Source organism: Carcharhinus amblyrhynchos, chromosome 3 (assembly GCF_965287045.1).
Source record: "Carcharhinus amblyrhynchos chromosome 3, sCarAmb.v2.hapA, whole genome shotgun sequence".
NCBI classification, from domain to species: Eukaryota; Metazoa; Chordata; class Chondrichthyes; order Carcharhiniformes; family Carcharhinidae; genus Carcharhinus; species Carcharhinus amblyrhynchos.
In genome coordinates, this window is record NC_137326.1 from 6,023,488 (window position 1) to 6,039,904 (window position 16,417).

The following is a 16,417-nucleotide window of genomic DNA, read 5'->3' on the forward strand; positions in this document are numbered from 1 at the left end:
GCTATAAGGAGAGGTTGGGAAACTTGGTTTGTTCTCACTGGAATGACAGATGTTGAGGAGCGACCTAATAGAAGTCTACAAGATTATGAGGGGCATGGACAGAATGGATAGTCAGAAGCTTTTTCCCAGGGTGGAAGAGTCAATTACTCAGGGGCACAGGTTTAAGGTGCGAGGGGCAAGATTTAAAGGAGATGTACGAGGCAAGTTTTTTTACACAGAGGGTGGTGGGTGCCTGGACCTCGCTGTCAGAGGAGGTAGTGGAAGCAGATAAGGGATGTCTTGACAAATACATGAAAAGGATGGGAATAGAGGGATATGGTCCCTGGAAAGGGAGGGGGGGTTGTTAGTTCAGTTGGGCAGCATGGTCAGTGCAGGTTTGGAGGGCTGGAGGGCCTGTTCCTGTGCTGTAATTTTCTTTGTTCTTTGTACTTTGGTTCTGTCGCCCTTGATACCTCTTAGTCACCATGCTTGGTCTACAACATTAATGGGAATATTGGGCACTGTTGGTCCCAACATTTGACAGCTGTTCTGGTCGATAAACAGCCTGTTTGTCCTCCGTCATCTCAGGCCGATTTCTACTTTCCACATATAATTGAGCAGCTGAGGGACCAGGGAGTGAGCGTGAAAGTGGAGTTGAGCCCAAGATCAGCCACAATTGTGCTGATCAGGCTCAGCTGTCCATGTGAGTCCACCCCTGATCCCATCTCTTACCTCCTCACCCGCTCTCTAAACCGGTATTGAAATCGATGTCGTGGGATCTCGGGTTCATATCCTTTGTTTGGTTACGCGTGACTAACTCTTTCTTTCGCACTGTGCTTGGGGGCAGGTACTACGCAGATATCTCCAAGATGCCCGTGATCAGCGACCAGGACATGAGTGCTTATCTAGCTGAGCAATCGCGGCTACACTTGAGCCAGTTCAACAGCAATAGTGCACTGCATGAGATCTACACCTACATCAACAAGTACAGGGACGAGGTAAGGGCTAACTGACCATTTCCTTAACCCCGTGAGTCACGCCTGATTTAATCCCCCATCTCTCTTGCTAGCGCTGTGTCTCTACAAATCTTGGATGACTTTATTCCATTTCGCTCAATTGGCCTCTGCACGTTGTCTCTGTTGATAGTCTAGATGACCTATGGATGTAACTGCCGGACAGTGGGAGTGCGGTGGCCGTCCCAGCTACCTCATACCTCTTCCCCACTACCCCTCCCGCCAATAGTCCAAATGTAACCCACACGCCATTGCCCCACTGTCATCATTTTGTTTTATTCTTTTGTGGGAAATGGGCATCGCTGGTTGGGCCAGCATTTATTGCCCATGGGGGGGCAGTTGAGAGTCGACCACATTGCTGCGGCTCTGGATTCACATGTAGGCCAGACCGGGGTAAGGACAGCAGATTTCCTTCCCTAAAGGGCATTAATGAACCAGATGGATTTTTTCAGCAATCGACAATGGTAGATTCTTAATTCCGGATACTTTTTATTGAATTCAAATTCCACCATCTGCTGTGGCGGGATTCGAACCCGGGTCCCCAGAACATTAGCTGAGTTTCTGGATTAATAATCCAGCGACAATACCACAAGGCCATTGCCTTCCATAAGGATTAGGGGCAGGAGTGGGCCATTTGCCTCTCGAAGCATTCAATGAAGCCATGGCTGCTTTGATCATGGATTGAACTTCACTTTCCTGTCTGTTGCCCTCGACACCCATGTGGATCGTGAATCTATCTCAGTCTTGAATATATTTAGCTGCCCAGCCTGCGTTGCCTTCTGGGATAGGGAATCTGAAGATTAAAAACCTTCTCAGAGAAGAATATCTGTCTTAAGTATCTGTTTTTGGGGCCGCTCGGTGGTGCAGTGGTTAGCACTGCTGCCTCACAGTGCCAGAGACCAGGGTTCGATTCCCAGCTCGGGTCACTGTCTGTGCAGAGTTTGCACATTCTCCCCGAATCTGTGTGTATTTTCTTCCGGATTGTCCGGTTTCCTCCCACAGTCCAAAAGACGTGCTGGTTAAGTGCTTTGCCCGTGCTAAATTCTCCTTTAGTGCACCCGAACAAGCACCGGAGTGTGGCGACTAGGGAATCCTCATAGTAACTTCTTTGCAGGGTGAATTAAGCCTACTTGTGGTGAATAAATAGACTTAAATAGGTGACACTTTATTCTGAAACTTTGCCTCGTAGTCCTCAATTTAAGTAAAGTTAAAGTAAGGTAAAGTTTATTTATTAGCCACAAGTATGTTTACATTAACACTGCGATGAAGTTATTGTGAAAACCCCCTAGTCACCACACTCTGGCACTTGTTCGGGTACACTGAGGGAGAATTTAGCATGGCCAATGCACCCTAACCAGCACGCCTTTCAGTCTGTGGGAGGAAACCCATGCAGACATGGGGAGAACGTGCAAACTCCACACAGACAGTGATCCAAGCTGGGAATCGAACCCGGGTCCCTGGCGCAGTGAGGCAGCAGTGCTAACCCACTGTGCCATCGTGCCGCCCACACGTGTGGAATAGCTGTTCTATGTGACAAGTGGTAATGACTGGCTAGCTACGAGGGTGGTGGGAGCGGAAATGGTCAATGGCTGCATAAGGGAAATGACGGGAACTTTAGGGACCGGATCGCTCTGCAAACGCTGGCAGAGACTGGATGGGCTGAATGGCCTCGGTCTGAAACAGTTGGAGACTCGGCGCCATCGAGGGTTGGGCGCCCGATAGAATAATTGCAGAAGCTTCATGTGGAAGCATCAGAGAGAGAGATGATCAGACTGGGCTGGCAGTGACTAATGATTCAGCCTCTCTCCTACACAGCTCATCATCCTCCTTATTAAACTCTTAATGATGAAATATGCATTTCTGAGCATGTGTTTGCCTCATGAGGGAAAACAATTTCCTGGTTGGATCCCTCGTTCGCCTGTACTTAGACACAGAAACGGTTCCAATTCCACAGCAAGTCTGCCGGCGGCTTTGCTGGCTTTTGCCAATCGTCTCGAATCAGAGAACCCTCCCAGTGCAGAAGGAGGCCACTCAGCCCATCGAGTCTGCGCCGACCCACAATCCCACCCAGACCCTATCCCGGTAACCCCGTGTACTTACCTTGCTAATTTCCCTTGGGCAATTTAGCATGGCCAGTGCACCTAACCTGAATATCTTTGGAGTGTGGGAGGACGCCGGAGCGCCCGGAGGGAAACCCACACAGACGCGGGGAGGACGTGCAAACTCCGCACAGGCAGTGACCCAAGGCTGGAATCGAGCCCGGGTCCCTGGCGCTGTGAGGCAGCAGTGCTAACCACCGCGCCACTGCATCTGTGCCTTCCGCTAGATGGCCTTTCAGCCAATGGAAATGCCTTCCCCTTATCTACCCTATTTAGGATAGATTATGATAGAATCCCTACAGTGCAGGATGATGTGGAGATGCCGGTGTTGGACTGGGGTAGGTACAGTAAGTAGTCTCACAACACCAGGTTATTTCCAGCAGGTTTATTTAGTAGCACGAGCTTTCGGATCACTCACCTGACGGAGGGGCAGTGCTCCAAAAGCTCGTGCTTACCAATTTAACCTGGTGTTGTGAGACTATTCACTGTACAGTGCAGAAGGAGGCCATTCGGCCCATCGAGCCTGCACTGGCAACGATCCCACCTTAACCGTAACCCCATAACCCCTTGCTGCTAGTATCCCTGACGCTAAGGGGCAATTTAGCATGGCTAATCCACCCCACCCACATATCTTTGGTCACTAAGGGGCAATTTAGCATGGCCAATCCACCTTATCTGCACATCTTTGGTCTGTGGGAGGAAATCGGAGCACCCGGAGGAAACCCACGCAGACACAGGGAGAACGCGCAAACTCCATACACACACACACACACACAATCACCTGAGGCCCATCATAATTTCAAACACCCCCCCACCCCCTCAAATCTCTTCTTAGTCTCCTCTGCAGTGAGTTGAACCACCTGGGATTCTCCAGCCGCTCCATATAACCTTTCATCCCTGGGACCATTCTCATCAGTCTGTTCTGTGCCCTCCATGTTCACCCCACATTGCGGTGCCCAAAGTCTGTGTTTACTTGGGTCTAGTCATTCAAACACACTCAGTTAATGCTCCTCCAGCCTCTCCATGTGTTAGCTTGCATCAGCACTAATTAACAACTTGCGTAGCGCAGGGAGAAAAATCCCAAAAAGACACTCAGTTGACATATTGTCTTGATTAAGATTAACCACCATTTTGAGTGAGAGTCTCGACTGAATCATTTCTTCATTTTATTTTAATTTGTGTTTTCCGTAATGAGGCCCAACTCTCACGCAGAGCTCAAGCCCACATCGCTGTGGGTTGCCAATCTACTAATACCTATTGTCCGAGGATTTAACTCTCTTTTATATTTCCCTGAGCCCTCTACAACCTGACCACAGGTGCTCCTTTTGATAACCGAGCAGTTTATGGAATGGGATTAGTGTATCACCCTCTCACAGTCTCGTTCCCCCGCAGTCTAGGGTATATCGGAATAATGAGACAAGGAAAGCCTGAGGCCCATCTCGTCATTATAACCGTTACATGGTGACAACAACGTAAAGAACAAACAACAAAGAAAATTACAGCGCGGAAACAGGCCCTTCGGCCCTCCAAGCCTGTACTGACCATGCTGCCCGGTTGAACTAAAACCCCCTACCCTTCCGGGGACCATATCCCTCTATTCCCATCCTATTCATGTATTTGTCAAGATGCCCCTTAAAAGTCATCATCGTATCTGCTTCCACTACCTCCCCCGGCTGTGATTTCCAGGCACCCACCATCCTCTGTACTTGCCTCGTACACCTCCTTTAAACCTTGCCCCTCGCACCTTAAACCTCTAGTAATTGATTCTTCCACCTTGGGAAAAAGCTTCTCTCACTCAGATCATCAGTTCAAAACTTCCGCCTTCACCAGTGGACACCTAGCGCTGGGAATGGTTTTAATGCCTCCCAAAGAGGCCAGAACCTGCATTTTTATAGCACCCTTTACAACCCAGGACGCCCCAAAGCACGTTACAGCCAATGACGTTCGTAAGTTCATAAGATATAGGAGCAGAATTAGGCCATTCGGCCCATCAAGTTTGATCCGCCATTCGATCATGGCTGACATGCTCCTCACCCCCCAATTTCCTGCCTTCTCCCCGTAACCCTTTAACCCACTACCAATTAAAATCAGAGAACACAGAACAGAGTTGAGGAGGAACTTCTTCTCTCAGAGGGTGGTGAATCTCTGGAATTCTCTGCCCGTTGAAGTGGTGGAGGCTACCTCGCTGAATACGCTTAAGTCACGGGTGGATAGGTTTCTGATCGATAAGGGAATTAAGGGTTAAGGGGAGCAGGTGGGTAAGTGGAACTGATCCACTTCAGATCAGCCATGATCTTATTGAATGGCGGGGCAGGCTCGAAGGGGCTGGATGGCCGACTCCTGCTCCTATTTCAACCCACAGCACGTGGACTGCAGCGATTGAAGATGGCAGCTCACCGCCACCTTCTCACGGGCAGCTAGAGATGGGCAATAAATGCTGGCCAGCCAGCGACACCCGTGTCCCATGAAAGAACGGCTACAGCACAGGAGGAGGCCATTTGACCCATCGTGTCTGTATTGATACTTCACCCAACAAAGGAGTAATTTACCTGGTGTAATTCCCTTGCCTTCTTCCCGAGGCCCTGCGCCTTTTTCCTTTTTGGGTAATAATACAAATCTCCCCTAATTGTCTCCATTACAGCCACTGTTGAGATATCAGGAACGCAGCCGGTAATGTGAGCACAGCAAGATCCCACAATCAGCCATGAGATGCTGACCAACTCCATCAGTTTTAGTGGACTCAATTGTGGAATAAATATTGGTCCGGGACATTGGGAGGATCCCCTTGCATCTCTTCAAAACAGTATTTTACCCCACCCTGAGACAGCAGGTTAACCCCCTCTTCTGAAAGTTGGCACCTCTGGAAGTGTAGCACTCCTTCAGCACTGCGCTGGGACTGTCAGCTTGGAATAATCATAGAATCCCTACAGTGCAGTATGAGGCCATTCAGCCCATTGAGTCTGAACCGGCTCCCTGACAGAGTATCTCATTAAGCTCCTCTCTCCCTTTCTATGTAACCTCACACATTTATCTCGCGAATCCCCTTAACCTTCACATCTTGGGACACTAAAAGACAATTTAGCATGGCCAATTTCCCTAATCTTCACATCTTGGAGCACTAAGGGGCAATTTAACATGGCTAATCCACCTAACCTGCACATCTTGGGACACCAAGGGGCAAGTTATCATGGCCAATCTTCCTAATCTTCACATCTTGGAGCACTGAGGGGCAATTTAGCATGGCCAATCCACCTAATCTGCACACCTTTGGACACTAAGGAGCAATTTAGCCTGGCCAATCCACCTAATCTGCACACCATTGGACACTAAGGGGCAATTTAGCATGGCCAATCCACCTAATCTGCACATCTTTGGACACTAAGGGTCAATTTAGCATGGCCAATCGCCCGAGTCTACAATCTTGGAAAACTAAGGGGCAACTTAGCATGGCCAATCCAATCTAACCCGCACATCTTTGGATTGTGGGAGGAAACTGGAGCACCCAGAGGAAACGCACGCAGATACAGAGAGAACGTGTAGACTCCACACAAAGCCACGCAAGCCAGGAATCGAATCCGGGTCCCTGGCACTGTGAGGCAGCAGTGCTAACCACTGTGCCATCGCGCTGCCCTTATTAGCGATTACAGATGGACTGGCTTGTGACATCAAAATCCCATGAATGAGTAACAGAAAGGACTGTCCCACCATCATCCACTCCATTCTCAGGAGCTCAGAACCATGAAGCTCCTCGGAGAGCCTGTTAGATCTCGATGTGGGCGACTCACTGACGCCTCATCTTCTGGCCCGCTCTTTCCAACTGCGGGTGGTGCCCACCCTTCTCGTTCATCCCACATCAGCTGAGCTTCAACCAATGCGGCTGGCGGTGTTGATGGCCAGAATTCTCTGCTCCAAGAAAAGAAGGGGCTGGGTAGAAGTTAGCAGCTAACGGTGTTATCGCAAAGAGATAGTGGCAGCAGATTGGGAAGGCAAACCAGCCTCGGGCTCAACTCACAGCTTTCCATCATTCGGCGTGGAGTTTCAGCTCTTGCACAAATCATTTGCAGCCTCGGTGTTACGCTGTCAGGTGATAAATAAACTGATGCCCACTTTAGAAACTGTAAAGAGTGACCAGCCACGGATCTGGGCTGTGTTATTTAGTTGGGCTCTCTCTGGAACGTATCTTTTTGAGCTTTACTTTTTTGGGCGGTTGGAAGTATGACAGCCATCAGAAGGAAGGAGAGCCGGCTGACTAAAATTAGTGATCTAGGACGAGGAATGGTATTGTGAAATATGCTAATGGGCTGACGTTCCAAGGTTTGGCGAAGGTTTCCAGCTAATGTTATTCGACTGAATAATTCATGTGCATTTTATTTCTGGAAGAGGCACAATATGAATGTGTTAATTAGCAGTGTCTTGGATGAATCTACATTACAACAGAAGCTACACCTCAGAAATACTTTGTCTGCCTGAGGACAATGTAGAGGGTGGTGAAAGGTGCTATACAAATGCAGCTTCCCTTCCCTTGATTGATACAGTTTCTGATTTAGTTTCTAGGCTCATTTGAATCGCGTTTGCTTGCCTTAACCCTGCCTCAAATTATGTGGTTATAAGAACACAGGAACATGTGGAGGTCGTTCAGCCCCTTGAGCCTGTCCCACCATCCAATGAGATCATGGTTGACATAACTCCATACACCCACCTTTCCTCCATATCCCCAAATCTGAGACTGACAAACAATCATTTTTATTTGATTTGATTTATTATCGGGATATTAGTATGCAGTGAAGAGCATTGTTTCTTGTGTGCGCTACTGACAAAGCATACCATTCATAGAGAAGGAAAGGAGAGAGTGCAGAATGTAGTGCTTCAGTCATAGCTAGGGTGTAGAGAAAGATCAATTTAATGCGAGGTAGGTCCATTCAAAAGTCTGATGGCAGCAGGGAAGAAGCTGTTCTTGAGTTGGTTGGTACGTGTCCTCAGACTTTTGTATCTTTTTCCTGATGGAAGAAGGTGGAAGAGAAAATATCCGGTGTGTGTGGGATCCATGATTATGCTGGCTGCTTTTCCGAGGCAGCTGGAAGTGTAGACAGAGTGAATTGGTGGGAGGCTGGTTTGTGTGATGGATTGGGCTACATTCACAACTTTTTGTAGTTTCTTGTGGTCTTGGGCAGAGCAGGAGCCCATACCAAGCTGTGATACAACCAGAGAGAATGCTTTCTATGGTGCGTCTGTAAAAGTTGCTGAGAGTCGTAGCTGACATGCCAAATTTCCTTAGTCTTCTGAGAAAGTAGAGGCGTTGGTGGGCTGTCTCTCCAAGGATGGCCCCTGATCTTATCATCCGCTCTGATACCTCATGTGGCTTAGTGTCAAACTTTGTTTACACTCCATCACGCAAACCAGCCTCTCATCCATTGACTCTGTCTACACTTGCCACTTCCTTGGGAAAACAGCCAGCACAATGAAGGACCCCATGCATCTTGGACATACTCCATTTCACCTTCATCCACCAGGAAAAAGATACAAAAGTCTGAGGTCACATACCAGCCGACTCAAGAACAGCTTCTTCCCTGCTGCCATCAGACTTGAATTACCTCGCATTAAGTTGATCTTTCTCTACACCCTAGCTATGACTGTAACACTACATTCTGCACCCTCTCCTTTCCTTTTCTATGAACGGTATGCTTTGTCTATATAGCACGCAAGAATCAATTCTTTTCACTGTATACTAATACATGTGACAATAATAAATCAAATCAAGGTCCAGAGAAGGATCTTGGGCCGCGTTACGAAGCTAAGGACACTATATCAGCGCAGTTTCTCGTGTAGTTTCCAAGTTTCACGAAAAGAGGTCAACAGGCAGAATTTAATCTGTACATGAAGCCTGTCATTAATCTGCGGCACAAGTGTGAAAACACTGCATCAAAGGCAGAACCTGTGGAGATATTGATGGAAAGTCCTGACTGCTGGAAGCAGTCTTAATTACCCTAGTGCTGAACGCAATGATTAACTTAGTGAAATGGTTAATAAAGCACCCATTGCCCTGACTGATTGCGGCCCTGACAAGCTTGCTCTCTCTATCTAATTGGCATAAGAACATAAGAGATAGGAGCAGAAGTAAGCCATCTAGCCATTCGAGCCTGCCCCGCCATTCAATAAGATCATGGCTGATCTGTTGTGGCTCAGTTCCACATTCCCGCCCTCTCCCCATAACCCTTAATCCCCTCGCTTATCAAAAACCCATCAACCCGCGTCTTAAAAATATTTAGCAAGGCAGCCTCCACCACCTCAACGGGCAGAGAATTCCAGAGATTCACCACCCTTTGAGTGAAGAAGTTCCTCTTCAACTCTGTTCTAAACCGCCCCCTCTTTATCTTGAGGCTGTGCCCCCTAGTCCTACTGTCCTTTCTGAGCGGGGAGAGTCTCTCCACCTCTATCCTATCCATCCCATTCATCATCTTTTACGTCTCAATGAGATCTCCCCTCATTCTTCTAAACTCTAACGAGTACAAGCCTAGTTTATTCAGCCTCTCCTCATAGCTCAACCCCCTCAACTCCGGTATCAGCCTAGTAAACCTCCTCTGCACTCCCTCCAAGGCCAAAATATCCTTGTGTAAGTGCGGCGACCAAAACTGCACACAGTACTCCAGCTGCTGCCTCACCAATGCCCTATACAGCTGCAGCAAGACCTCCCTACTTTTATATTCAATCCCCCTCGCTATGAAGGCCAGCATCCCATTCGCCTTCCTGACCACCTGCTGCACCTGCAGGCTGGGTTTTTGCGACTCATGCACAAGGACCCCGAGGTCCCTCTGCACCGTCGCATGCTGCAGTTTTTCGCCACATAAGTAATAGTCCTTCCTACCATTATTCCTACCAAAGTGGACCACCTCGCACTTGCCAACATTAAATACCATTTGCCAGTTCCTGGCCCATTCGCCCAGCCTATCTAGATCCTTCTGCAGACTCTCCACACCCTCCACGCAATTTGCCGTTCCACCAATCTTGGTGTCATCAGCAAATTTCGACACCGTACACTCGGTTCCCTCCTCCAGATCATCTATATAAATGGTAAATAGCTGAGGCCCCAGCACCGACCCCTGGGGCACTCCACTAGTCACCAACCGCCAATCCGAATAGCACCCATTGACCCCCACTCTCTGCCTCCTATTTGACAACCAGTCCTCTATCCACGCTAACACCCTACCCCCAACTGCATGCCCCCTTACCTTCTGCAATAACCTCTTGTGAGGTACTTTGTCAAACGCCTTCTGAAAATCCAGAAAGACCACATCCACCGGCTCTCCTCTATCCACCGCCCTAGACACATCCTCATAGAACTCCAGTAAATTTGTCAGACACGACTTCCCTTTAAGGAAACCGTGCTGCGTCTGCTCTATCAAGCAATTCCTCTCAAGATGCCTCTCTATTTCCTCCTTGATGACGGATTCTAACATTTTACCTACAACAGACGTTAAACTAACCGGCCTATAATTCCCTGCCTTTTGCCTGGCACCCTTCTTAAACAACGGTGTAACATTAGCCATTTTCCAATCTTCCGGCACTTCCCCATCAGCCACCATTGAGCTGTTGTAACCAGTCCTGATCACACACTGGCAGATATTAAGCTGGGTGGGTTTTCCAGTCGGAAAGCAGGCTGGGGGCAGGGTGGGGTGGGGGGGATCATGGCGAGGGAGAGAGGGAGGAGGTCCTCACTGTGTCTCTCACACGGTGGGGGGGCGGGGTTCGGGAGACAGTTTTAAACATTCGCAGGGTGTCATCCTGCTGTTACACACTGGTGGCTGCAACCCCTGAACTCGTGATCCTGGCTTCCCTAAGTGAAGACACAACAACTTACAGCAGCAAATGTTTCCTTTAATTCTCCATGTTCTGCATTTGATTTTCTCAGTATGGCCACAATGCATTTATTTCTCTTTGTCTCTCTCTGACTCTTTCTCTGTCTCTTTTTTTTCTCTCTCTGTCTCTTTCTCTCACTCTCCCTCTCTCCTTCTCGCACTCTCCCTCTCTCTCTCTTTTTTTCTCTCTTTTTCTCTGTCTCTTTCTCTCGGTCTCCTTCTGTCTGTCTCACTCTTTCTCTCTCTATCTCTCTCTCCTTCTGTCTCTCTATCTCACTCTCTGTCTCCTTCTGCCTCTCTGTCTCTTTCTCTGTCTCTGTCTCTCTCTGTCTCTCTCTCTCTCCCTGTCTTTCTCTCTCTCTCTCTCTGTCTCTGTCTCTCTCTCTCTGTCTCTGTCTCTCTCTCTCTCTGTCTCTGTCTCTCTCCCTCTCTTTCTCTCTGCTGCTCTCCCTATCTCTGTTTCTCTCTCTCTCTTTCTCTGTCACCTGTGCCCCTCTCTCTCCCCTCATCCCCTGCCCCCTCTCTCCCCTCTCGCCCACTTCTCTCTCTCCCTTCTACCCGCCCATCTCTCTCCCCTCTCCCCCTGCCCCTCTGTCTGCCCTCTCCCCCTCCCCCTCCACCTGCCTCTCTCTTTCCCCCTCCCCCCTCCTTCTCTCCTGCCCCTTTCACTTCCCTCTCCCCTTGCCCCTCTCTCTCCCCCCTCCCCCTTCCCCTCTCTCCTGCCTCTCTCTCTCCCCGCTCCCCTTCTCCCCTGCCCCTCTTTCTCCCATCACCCCCTGCCCCTTTCTCTCCTCCCTCCCCCTCTCCTTCTCCCCTGCCCCTCTCTCCTCTCTCCCCCTGCCCCTCTCTCTCCCCCTCCCCCTCTCCCCAGCCCCTCTCTCTCCCCCTGCCTCTATCTCTCCTCTCTCCCCCTGCCCCTCTCTCTCCCCCTCTCCCTCTCCCCTGCCCCTCTCTCCCCCTCCCCCCTGCCCCTCTCTCTGTGCTGACTTCAGTAAACCAAGAGGAAGAATTTGCATTTCCCGAGCGTCTTTCCCACCCTCAGGCAGCCCCTAAAGGACCTTACAGTCAACCCAATCACTTTTTAAAGTGTGGAAACTGTAATTTGGGGAAAATCAGTGATAACGAGTCACTGACAGGGTAATCTTTATTTTTGGGATATTGACTGAAGGATAAATGTGGGTCAGGCCTGCAGCGAGAGCTCCCCACATTCCCCTTCAAAATCATGGAATCTTTTATATCCACCTGAGAAGGGCCTTGGTCTAATCTCTAACCTGAGAGCAGACACCACTGCGGCATTCCCTCAGTCCCACACTGAAATGGGTCTTGACCCCACGACTTTCTACTTAGGTACGGCTGAGGCAAGGTTTTTCAAAAAAGTTCTTTCCTGGGACATGGCCATTGCTGGAAAGACCAGCATCTGTTGTCCATCCCTAGTTGCCCTTGTTCAGAGGGCAGCTCAGAGTCAACCACGGTGGCACAACGGTTAGCGCTGCCGCCTCACAGCGCCAGCGACCCGGATTCCACTCGGGTCACTGTCTGTGTGGAGTTTGCACATTCTTCCCGCATCTGCATGGATTTCCTCCGGGTACTCCGGAGGAAAGATGTGCGGGTTAGGTTAGATTGGCCGTGCTAAATTGCCCCTTAGTGTCAGGGGGACTAGCTAGGGTAAATGCATGGGGTTATGGGAATAGGACCTGGGTGGGATTGTGCTCGGTGCAGACTCGATGGGCTGAATGGCCTCCTTCTGCACCGTAGGCATTTAATGACTGCCGTGGCTTTGGAGTCACATATAGGCCAGACCAGGTAAGGACGGCAGATTTCCTTCCCTGAAGGAAGAGAACCAGCTGAGCGTCCGGAGAATCTGTGGTGTTTGTTATGGTCACAATTACTGAGGCTAATTTCAATTCCAGCATTTCCGAATGAATTAGTTGAATTTATATCCCACCGTCCCAGCAAATATTTATCCCCATTTCCCCATGCACGTGCCCTAGCTAGTCCCCCTGACACTAAGGGGCAATGTACCATGGCCAATCCACCTAACCCGCACATCTTTGGACTGTGGGAGGAAACCAGAGCACCCGGAGAAAACCCACGTAGACACGGTGAGAACATGCAGACTCTACACAGACTGTGACCCAAGCCGGGAATCGAACCTGGGTCCCTGGCACTGTGAGCTGTAGTGGTGGGAATCTACCCAGAACATTAGCCTGAGCCTCTAGATTCACAATCCTCCTGCGTTTATCCAGCATTTCCTGTTTTTACCTGTGGGTTTGACAATCTAGTGACGTCACCACTGAGCCCCCAAAACTAAACTGTAGGGAAAAAACAGTTCTGCAGCAGCACCAGGGGATAAGATGAAGATGTATAAGATTATGAGGGGCATTGACAGGGTGGAATGGAAGCAGCTCGTCCCCTTGGTTGAGGGGCTTCAAGTTTTTAGGTGTCTAGCTCACCAATGATCTGTCCTGGTTCCCCCCCATACTGACACTATAGTTAAGAAAGCCCACCAACGCCTCTACTTTCACAGGAGGCTAAGGAAATTTAGCATGTCAGCTCCGACTCACACCAACATTTAAAGGTGCACCATGGAAAGCATTCTTTCTGGTTGTATCACAGCTTAGTATGGGCTCCTGCTCTGCCCAAGACCACAAGGAACTACAAAATGTAGCCCAATCCATCACGCAAACCAGCCTCCCACCCGTTGACTCTGTCTACACTTCTGGCAAAGCAGCCGGCATAATTAAGGGCTCCACTCACCCCGGACATTCTCTCTTCCACCTTCTTCCTTGGGGAAAAAATACACAAGTCTGAGGTCATGTACCAACTGACTCAAGAACAGCTTCTTCCCTGCTGCCGTCAGACTTTTGAATGGACCGACTTCACACTAAGTTGATCTTTCTCTACACCCTAGCTATGACTGTAACACTACATTCTGCACCCTCCCATTTCCTTCTCTATGAATGGCATGCTTTGTCTGTATAGTGTGCCAGAAACAATACTTTTCACTGTATGCTAATACATAGAAGTCACGAGTTTTGGGACAAGGGGCGGGAGTTAGAGAACTAGAGAAAAAGCTTTTCACTCAGAGGGTGCTGGGGATCTGGAATGCACCACCTGGGAAGGTAGTTACAGAACCATAGAATCCTACAGTGCAGGAGGAGGCCATTCGGCCCATCGCGTCTGCACTGACCGGAGTCCAAGCAATTATCTATCCCCATTTCCCCATGCATGTGCCCTAGCTAGTCCCCCTGACACTAAGGGGCAATGTACCATGGCCAATCCACCTAACCCGCATATCTTTGGACTGTGGGAGGAAACCAGAGAAAACCCACGCAGACACAGTGAGAACATGCAGACTCTACACAGACTGTGACGCAAGCCGGGAATCGAACCTGGGTCCCTGGCACTGTGAGGCAGTAGTGCTAACCACTGTGCCACTGTACCTTGCTGTAGTGGAGGCTAGAAAACTTGCAACCTTTAAAAAATATTTGGATGAGCACTTGAAACATAACATTCCAGGATATGGGACAAGTGCAGGAAAATGGGACTATCGTGCAGGCAGCACGGTGGCACAGTGGTTAGCTGTGCTGCCTCATAGCTCCAGAGATCTGCGTGCAGTTCCTGGCTTGGGTCACTGTCTGTGTGGAGTCTGCACGTTCTCCCTGTGTCTGCGTGGGTTTCCTCCGGGTGCTCCGGTTTCCTCCCACAGTCCGAAAGGCGTGCTGGTTAGGGTGCATTGGCCCACGCAGAGGAGGTTTACCAGGATGTTGCCTGGTATGGAGGGGAGGTCCTATGAGGAGAGACTGAGGGATTTGAGGTTGTTTTCGTTAGAAAGAAGGCAGCTCAGAGGAGACCTTATTGAAACATACAAGATGATTAGAGGTTTAGATAGGGTGGACAGTGATAGCCTTTTTCCTCGGATGGAGAAAGCTAGCACGAGGGGGCATAGCTTTACATTAAGGGGTGGTAGTTATAGGACGGATGTCAGGGGTAGGTTCTTTACCCAGAGGGTGGTGAGGGATTGGAATGCCCTGCCTGCTGCAGTTGTAAATGCGCCTAGTTTGGGGGCGTTTAAGAGATCCGTGGATAGGTTTATGGATGGTAAGGGTTTGGTTTAGGTTAGAGGGTCATTGTTTTTCAATTGGTCGGTGCAACATCGTGGGCCGAAGGGCCTGTTCTGCGCTGTAATGTTCTATGTTCTATGCTAAATTCTCCTTCAGTGTAACCGGAACAGGAGCCAGAGTGTGGCGGCTGGGGGATTTTCACAGTAACTTCATCGCAGTGAGCCTACTTGTGACACTAATAAACATTAATCATTAACGTCTGTTGGTGCAGACTCAATGGGCCGAAGGGCCTTTACCGAGCTGCGTAACCGTGATTTGTCGTGTACCCGTTGACGAGTATTTTTGCCCATCCTTACCTCTCTTTCAGATCTTGTCCACACTGGAGAAGGACGAGCAGGCGAGGAGGCAGAGACTGCGGAGTAAGCTAGAACAAGTGATTGATGCCATGTCCTGTAGCAGCTGAGACATCACCACAGCAGGAATGAAGAAGGAGGAAGGATCACTGGGGGAGAGAGGGGGGGGGAGCTGGGGTGGGGTGCAGCGGGTGGGGGGAGGGGGGGCGCGTGAGAAGAAGCTCGGTTGACATCTAGAAGACTAGACTGAGTGCGTCTGCGCCTAGAAGTCTAGACTGAGTGCGTCTGCGCGTGCGAGAGTTTGGGGTTGTGGGGGTGGGGGGGTTGTGTGGGGAGGGAGGGTGGGGATTTTTGGTGGGGAGGGGGAAGCGGAGGGGGAAGGGGGGGGTGGTGTTGCGTGGAGAAGCGTGAATCAAGCAGTGTGCACAATGGGCCGGCGGGGTTTGTGGAACCGGGCGATCCCGCGGCACGGATGTATCCGCGGTGGGTAGATTTCGCCCCCCTCACCAACCCCCCCCCACCCCGCCTCAGCCCCCACAGCCGCGTGGCGAGGTAGGTCACGTGAGCGTGCGGGATTTGGGGGGGGGGGAGGGAGCGGGGTGGATGGGGGGAAGGAGCGCACGGGGGAGAGGAGACTCTGGGTCATACGAGACACTGGGACTCGAACTGCTGTTCTCCTCTTAAACAGTTAGTGTTACTGCTAAAATTTGCACAATTTACAATTTAAGAAAAAAAAAACGGAAGAAGAGAAAAAAAAATGAAAAAAGAGAAGTGTTTCCACTTTTAAAAAAGATTGATATAGAACTGAGTTCCATGAGCTTTGATATGAATTTCCAAAAGGTTGTGTTCTGTGCCATTGTTTTCATTTGAATGTTCTTTAGTGAAATAATTGTTAGTTGAAACTTGTGCTATAATTTAAGTGTAACATGCCTAGTGACGGTGATAAAAAAAGGTCTAAAAAAAATAATAAAAAAGGTAAGCGGGGGGGAGGAAATTATCGAAAAGGAATTGGCAAGGACGTCAAGAGGGCGAGAGAGGGAGCGTGAAATAGTGACA

General features: G+C 49.6%; 1 protein-coding gene across 2 annotated transcripts in view; it reads left to right on the forward strand.

Moving 5' to 3' along the window:
* The window catches only part of LOC145363348 (plexin-A1-like), a 506,974-nt gene extending 491,461 nt beyond the window's left edge, over positions 1 to 15,513 (forward strand). For both annotated transcript variants that reach the window (XM_080218652.1, XM_080218653.1), the window contains exons 31-32: positions 827 to 977; positions 15,376 to 15,513. In XM_080218652.1, coding sequence (XP_080074778.1) covers positions 827 to 977; positions 15,376 to 15,471 — 247 coding nt within the window. In that variant the 3' untranslated portion in view covers positions 15,472 to 15,513. The remainder of the gene's footprint in view (positions 1 to 826; positions 978 to 15,375) is intronic.
* Positions 15,514 to 16,417: the final 904 nt, after the last annotated feature.